The sequence below is a fragment of the Coturnix japonica genome, chromosome 25 (assembly GCF_001577835.2).
Source record: "Coturnix japonica isolate 7356 chromosome 25, Coturnix japonica 2.1, whole genome shotgun sequence".
Lineage (NCBI taxonomy): Eukaryota > Metazoa > Chordata > Aves > Galliformes > Phasianidae > Coturnix > Coturnix japonica.
Genome location: NC_029540.1, coordinates 1,292,164 through 1,299,180, shown reverse-complemented (window position 1 = coordinate 1,299,180; position 7,017 = coordinate 1,292,164). Strand labels below are relative to the sequence as shown.

At 57.9% G+C, this 7,017-nt stretch overlaps 1 protein-coding gene across 1 annotated transcript in view; it reads right to left on the bottom strand.

The window, feature by feature from the left end:
• INTS3 (integrator complex subunit 3) overlaps positions 1-7,017 on the bottom strand; it is a gene marked incomplete at its 5' end in the record, with an annotated part of 34,681 nt that overhangs the window by 12,295 nt on the left and 15,369 nt on the right. The window contains 10 exons of the mRNA XM_015884354.1: positions 732-776; positions 1,081-1,184; positions 1,717-1,771; positions 2,348-2,477; positions 3,236-3,355; positions 3,941-4,047; positions 4,216-4,307; positions 5,287-5,366; positions 5,624-5,711; positions 6,136-6,327. Coding sequence (XP_015739840.1) covers positions 732-776; positions 1,081-1,184; positions 1,717-1,771; positions 2,348-2,477; positions 3,236-3,355; positions 3,941-4,047; positions 4,216-4,307; positions 5,287-5,366; positions 5,624-5,711; positions 6,136-6,327 — 1,013 coding nt within the window. The remainder of the gene's footprint in view (positions 1-731; positions 777-1,080; positions 1,185-1,716; positions 1,772-2,347; positions 2,478-3,235; positions 3,356-3,940; positions 4,048-4,215; positions 4,308-5,286; positions 5,367-5,623; positions 5,712-6,135; positions 6,328-7,017) is intronic.

Here is a 7,017-nt window from a genome sequence, read left to right as displayed (position 1 = left end):
GGGGATGGGATATAGGGGATGGGATATAGGGGATGGGATATAGGGGATGGGATATAGGGGATGGGATATAGGGGATGGGATATAGGGGATGGGATGGGGCACACTCTGAGGGTGGGATATAGGGGATGGGATATAGGAGATGGGATATAGGGGATGGGGCACACACTGGGGATGGGATATAGGGGATGGGACACACACTGGAGGTGGGATATTGGGGTGGGATAACAGGGATGGGACACACACTGGGGGTGGGATATAGGGGATGGGATAGTGGGGTGGGACTTGATACCCACTAGGGTGAGACACATAAGGAGGATAGGATATAGGGGATGGGATATAGGGGATGGGACACACACTGGGGTTGGGATATTGGGGTGTAACATTGGGAATAGGACCCACACTGGGGATGGGATATAGGGGATGGGATATAGGGGATGGGATATAGGGGATGGGATATAGGGGATGGGGCACATGCTGGGGATGGGACACACACTGGAGTGGGGATTTGGGGCATGAGATATCGGGGTTATTGGGGATGGGATATTGGGGCTACTGGGGATGGGACACACACTGGGGATGGGATATAGGGGATATCGGGGTTATTGGGTATGGGACACACATTGGGGTCAGGATATTGGGTTGGGACACACACTGGGGATGGGATATAGGGGATGGGACATTGGGGTGGGACACAAGGAAGCCCCGGCTGGGCCATCTCAGAGCAGACCAACCTAAATATGAGGTAGAGCGGCTTCCCCACCGACTCCTCCAGGGACCTGCAGGGCAAACACAGCACTCAGACCCTATGGGTGCACCCAGCAAACAGGGGCAGAGCTCTGGGACCCCCGGGCTCAGCCCTAAGGGACGGGGGAGATGGGGATGGTCCTAAGAGGGCCCCGATGCTCCAAGCCCCAATAACACCCAGCAGGGTGGGAGCACAGAGCTGGGTTCCCATGCTGGGCAGCCTGAATGGAGCCCTGACACTGTGGGTGTGAGATGTGATCTATGGTGGTCAACCCCACAGCAGTTTGAATGGGGAAAGCCCTGGGGTGAAACAGAGGGAAAGAAATGAATCCTTACTCCTCCGTGATCTCCTCCGGTAAAACCTCCCCTCGGAAATGAGCCTTAAACAGCTCCTGGAGGCAGGAGGCGAGAACAGACAGCTGCTCCGAGTCAAAGTCCTCCTGGGGGGGAGAAAGGGAGGGATGAGGAGGGGGGGATGGGGAGGGGAGGATGGGGAAGGAAGGAGGGGATGGGGAAGGAGGGGATGGGGAGGAGGGGATGGGGAAGGAGGGATGGGGAAGGAGGGAGGGATGGGGAAGGAGGGAGGGATGGGGAAGGAGGGAAGGATGGGGAAGGAGGGAAGGATGGGGAAGGAGGGAAGGATGGGGAAGGAGGGGATGGGGAAGGAGGGGATGGGGAAGGAGGGGATGGGGAAGGAGGGGATGGGGAAGGAGGGAGGGATGGATGGGGAAGAAGGGAGGGATGGGGAAGGAAGAAGGAGGGATGGGGAAGGAGGGGATGCTCACAGCCTGCACAGGGACACAGCAGCACATCTGGGAATGACCCTGAGCTGCTCAGGAGCCATTTGGCAGCTGCAAAAGCTGCAGGGCTGAGCAGCAATGGGACCCCCCCCCTCCTTGTAACACTGCCATCCCCTGCAGCTTGCAACCTGCTGAGCTCAGCCCTGCACAGGGCCGACACGGAGCCCTTTACCTCCAGGACTTGATCCACGATTTCCTGCATGACCTCACACTGCGCTTCCGTATCGCTGGAGCAGAAAAACAAGAGGAAATCCAAGTTAGAAAGGAAGATACTGAGAGAGAGAGCAGGATGAAAAGGGGGGGATTTGTGCTGAGCTGGATCTGCTTGGGAGCCCACGGGATATGGGGGGGTTAAGAGGGGGCTCCAAAGCACAGAATGGAGCCCTGGGGGGGTTCAATGGGTTTGGCTGGCTGCAGGTGAATGACTGAAAGCATCAGATTAAAGGTGCTTAAAGCCATAAATTAGGTTAAAGCAGCCCGCTAAGCCAAGGACTGAAAAGCAAGAGCTGCTGTCGGAGCCTCCCTTAAGGTGCCATCAATTCCAAGGCTGCTCAAAGCAGAGATGGGCAACGTGCTGATACGGGGGGAGGCAGAGCCCATGCAGGGATGCACTGACACCCCCCACTGCCCCACTGATGCACCAGCATGGAAGGATGGAGCCCAAAACCTTCTGCCTTCCCAGCTCTAATGCAGAGAAGCAGCCAAGTGCTGCTGTGTCCAGGCCTGCGGGGCTCCATTATGGCACCATAAGGTCCAGAGCATCACCACCCCAAAGCCACCAATGTTGGCCATCACAAACCAACCTCCCCTTCTGCAGCTGTAGGACTTTATCCTTCAGAGACTCGTCCAACTGGTCCAGGAATGGTGTGATGTCCACAGGTTCCTCCACGATGGTTTCTTTGATCGGGTGAAACCTGAACTCCCTCTTCTTCCCTGCAATGAAGGAAGCAACCCTTGGATCATATAGGGCTATTCACATTGAGGTGTGGGGCCGGTGTGGGGCCGTCCCCATTGCAGTGTGGGGCCGTGTAGGGCTATGGGGTGGGACATGAGGGGTGTCCCAGTGCAGCTGAGCATGGCTCAGGGTGTAGGAAGGCAGCACTGGATGCAGGCATAGGGGTGCATAGAGCTGTGCTTCCATTCAGCCTGGCTCCCAGCAGCAATGCTGTGCCCATCTCCATACACACACACACACAGGTTGCTCACTTTGGGACCCCTGACTGACACTCCCCCATCCCCTCATCCATCCTATGGGCTCATCCAGGGGCCTCTAACCCCAAGCCCCATCCAGCTCCTGGATGACAACTGAAGGCAGTGCTGCATCCCAGACCCCATCCTGGGGCTGTGGTCCTTCCCCATTGCCTACAGAAGCCCCCCAGAGCCTGACTGCCAGGCTCAGGACCCCCTGGGGACACCCCCTCCAGCTTCAGGGAGCCAGCAAAGGGCTCCAGCCCCATATGGCTTCGAGTGGGGCTCACAGAGGCCTCCAGTGAATATAATGAGAACCTCGTGGCTGAGCAATGAGAAGCCTGAGCCTCATCAGCAGAATGGGGACGGCCTGTTCCCAAAGAACCCACAGCACAGCAGCAGCAGTTGCTCATCACATCCATGGGGTGTTGGAGCAGAGAGGAACCCAAATAGGGCTGTGGGGTGGAGAGAGCTACAATGGACAGTACTGAGCTATGGGGCACCTTTGCTGTTCAGATCCTCCTCATCGTCACTGAACGCAGCCTCGGCGTTATCATAGCAACTGTCATCTTTGTCTGACATGTGATTGTCCATCTCCATAGAAACTGGCTCCTCGATTTTGACTGTGGATACGAATGCAAAAGGAGTGAGAACAGAAGGAAGATGGGATGGATGGCTCCCGGCACAGCCCCAGGGCAGGACAGGCTCTGCCAATGGCTGCTGCATTGGGTTGGGGAGCTGAGGAGCTCTGCAAAGGGCAGAGAGATTCAGGGCAAGTAATGAACCCTGCACGGCCCAGAGTGGGGATGGGACTTGGTGCAGCTCCATGCAGCTCCATGCAACTCCATGCAGCCATCCCCATGTGCTGCAGGGCTGCATAGAGTGGCTTAGCACCACATGGGGCTGCAGCAGATGATGCTATGGGCTGCCAGCCCTATGGTAGAGCTGGCAAAGCAGCAGCACTCTGTCCAGTTATGTACAGATTAGAAATGGTTGCTCTTTGTTTAACCTAAGTAAGGCTAATCAATGAGCATGCAGAGATAGAAGGGGAAGCACCTTGATGGAGCAGAGTGAGGACAAGGCAGCGTGTGCCTTTATCACGCTGCAGGGCTGAGATAAGGGAGCCCATGGGCACACAGTGGTCTCCCTGCAGCCCCATTTTGACCTCCTTGCTCTTGGTCAGCACTGAAGCCCCCCCCCCTCATTACCTTCAATGGGAGGCGATGGGGAGCTGCAGAACTCCGGGAACTTCTCCCTTAACATGGCTCTGAGCTCCTTGTCCAGCTTGGGGTTGTCAAAGAGAGGGGCCAAGTGGCTGTGGAAGGGAGGAAAAACAGCTTGGATGCAGCCCCTGCTTTCCTGCAGAGCTGAAGCCCCATGTTGAAGCCCAGCACAGCCCCCCCATAACCCTGGGGGTCACCCTGCTGATCCCATAGGGGTCAGTGCAGCTCTGGGCACAGAGCAGAACCCAGCGATGCCTTACGCGAGGACGCGCTTCTCCACAATGTGGGTGAGGGAATTGAAGACCCCCTGACGAACGTGGGCTTCCAACGGGGGGTAGAAGTTGGGAATGATCTGAAAAGGGAGAGAATGATGGAATCAAGCACCTTCCAGGACACAGCTGGGTCTGCCCACAGAGCCTGTGGGTGCCCAAAGTTGGGCTCTATGGGTTCTGAGCACCCAAAGGAGCCCTGGGTGCCCCCTGTTTGCTGTAGGGGAGCTGTATAGATGGCCTTTAAAGGTCCCTTCCAACCCCAGCCGCTCTGTGATGCCATGAGCCCCATTGCTTTTGACTGAGAGGGGTGGGAGAGCTGAGAGCAGCATCACAGCAGGAGCAGCCCATACTTGGTTCCCTGCCCCACAGAGCAGCCTGCACATCTCCCAGGGGGCAGATAAACCACCCTGGGGGCTGCAAAGGGCCCTGGGGGCAGAGCTGGGCTCCAAGCAGGACAGGGGGAATAAGAGATGGGACCCCTGGGTGACATCCTGCTCCGTCCACACACACAGCTCTGCTTCTAAAGGGAAGAAAACAACTCCCTGAACTGAGGGTCAACCCAGGAACCTCCCACCCAGCTCCTGAGTCAGCTGCTGCTTTTGGTTGTGCACAGCTCTGGGATTCAGCTTCCAAGAAACCCAGCAGATCTCCATGGGACCCAATGACCAGAACCAGCCCTGGGGAGGGGGATGGGGGGGATGGCACAGCCCCACGCTCTGCCCAAGGACAAAGGGAAGATAAAAGGACGGCTCTGATTTAGGGAACATCACATCCACATTGTGTTTACCCCTGGGGGACGATGCTGGGCCAAGCGCTGCATTGGGTACTACAGCAGGGAAACAATTCAGAAGCCTTTTTTTCCCTAATCCTCAGCCTTCTGGAAGGGTTTATTTGCAGAGCTGGGGAGTTCTGCATGCCTTCCCACTAATGAAGGACACATGGGCTCAAACTTGGTGCTCCAGAAGCAACCCCAGGACTTAGCAGCCGTGCAGGGTGAGGCTGCAGGGGAGGGGATGTGGCTGCAGCCCCTATAGAAGCTGCACGGAGGGAGCAGCTCACCCGGCACATGAAATCCAGCAGCGTGGCGGTGATGGCTGGGTGAGGCTTCATGGAGTGATGCATCACAAGGATGGCAGGCTCTGGTGGGAGACAGGAGGGAGGGCTGAGAGCCCCAGGGATGCCCACAGCCCCTCCTGCCACCCCCCATAATGCAGAGGGTACTTCAGGCTCCTTGCTCACATCCAGCTCCTAAATAACAACCAGACTTCAGGCTGCCAAACTGAGCCCCTGCAGACCCCATTGGGCTCATCACAGCAGCCCCCCATGGGCTGGAGAACCCATAGACCCTCTGCCAGCTCTGAAAGCCATCACCCCCCTCCCCCAAACCCCATAATACCTATATTCATGATGCTGTCCTTCTCGGGGTTGAAGAAGAGCCAGTCATAGAACAGAGCCAGTTTGGCATTGGAAGCAGCAACGTTGGACTGGAGGAGGAATAAAACAAATGAAGGTTGGATTCATGGGGGAACTTTCAGACCAGCTGGGAGGCTCTTAAGTAAAACTGCTCCAAGTGCAAAAGTGAATGGGACCCTCCTGCTGCATGTTTGCCTGTTAGAGGCATCCAAGACCAGCACCGCACGTAAAGCAATAATGATAAGCTGGAAGGTGAAGCTGGGAAAGCTGATCCCAAAGGATCCAACACGTGGCACAGGCAAAGCTGGAATCCAGAGCATGCAACAGCCCGATGCCATCACTGCTCTGCAGCTCCCCACCCCCAGTCTAACAGCAGCACCAGGTCACCCCAAGGCAGGGAAGGGATCCCATACAGCTCTCAGCTTATCGGGTCTTTGGGGACCCCAAAATGGGGCTGTGAGGGTAATGGGAGCAGGGAGGGCCGTCAGGACTCACTGTGCAGGTAGTGAGCAGCCACCCGATGATGGCCCAGCGCGGCAGGATGTCGGAGCTGAGCACTTCGTTGGACGGATGAACCACCCCACAGATGTAACGGATGAGGTCGCAGCGCAGGGATTGACTGTCAGGGGTGGACAGGTATTGCCTCTGGAACCAGTCCTGGTACCGCTTCTGCTGCCCGAACCGCACCTGAAAGGGAAGGGCAGAGAGCAGGCATTGCTTAGGGGATGCTTACAGCCCTGCTCAGGACCACCCAGCCCTACAGCAGCACGCAGCACAGCCGGGGGTGGATCTGTAAGCACAGATAAGAGCTCAGCGCTGTCACCGAGCAGCTCCTGGGCCTCTCGCACAGCACTGCTGCTGTCAGAGCTCTGATAACCCACCGCAGCGCAGCCCTTCGGCCCTGGATAGCAGCCAGCCTGGAGCAGAGCTCCCTGCAGCCCACCCTGCATCAGAGCCCCCTGCAGCCCACCCTGCATCAGAGCCCCTGCAGCCCACCCTGCATCAGAGCCCCCTGCATCAGAGCCCCCTGCAGCCCACCCTGAAGCCCACCCTGCATCAGAGCCCCCTGCAGCCCACCCTGAAGCCCACCCTGCATCAGAGCCCCCTGCAGCCCACCCTGCATCAGAGCTCCCTGCAGCCCACCCTGCATCAGAGCCCCCTGCAGCTCACCCTGCATCAGAGCCCCCTGCAGCCCACCCTGCATCAGAGCTCCCTGCATCAGAGCCCCCTGCAGCCCACCCTGCATCAGAGCCCCCTGCAGCCCACCCTGCATCAGCCCACCCTGCATTAGAGCCCCCTGCATCAGAGCCCCTGCAGCCCACCCTGCATCAGAGCCCCCTGCAGCCCACCCTGCATCAGAGCCCCCTGCATCAGAGC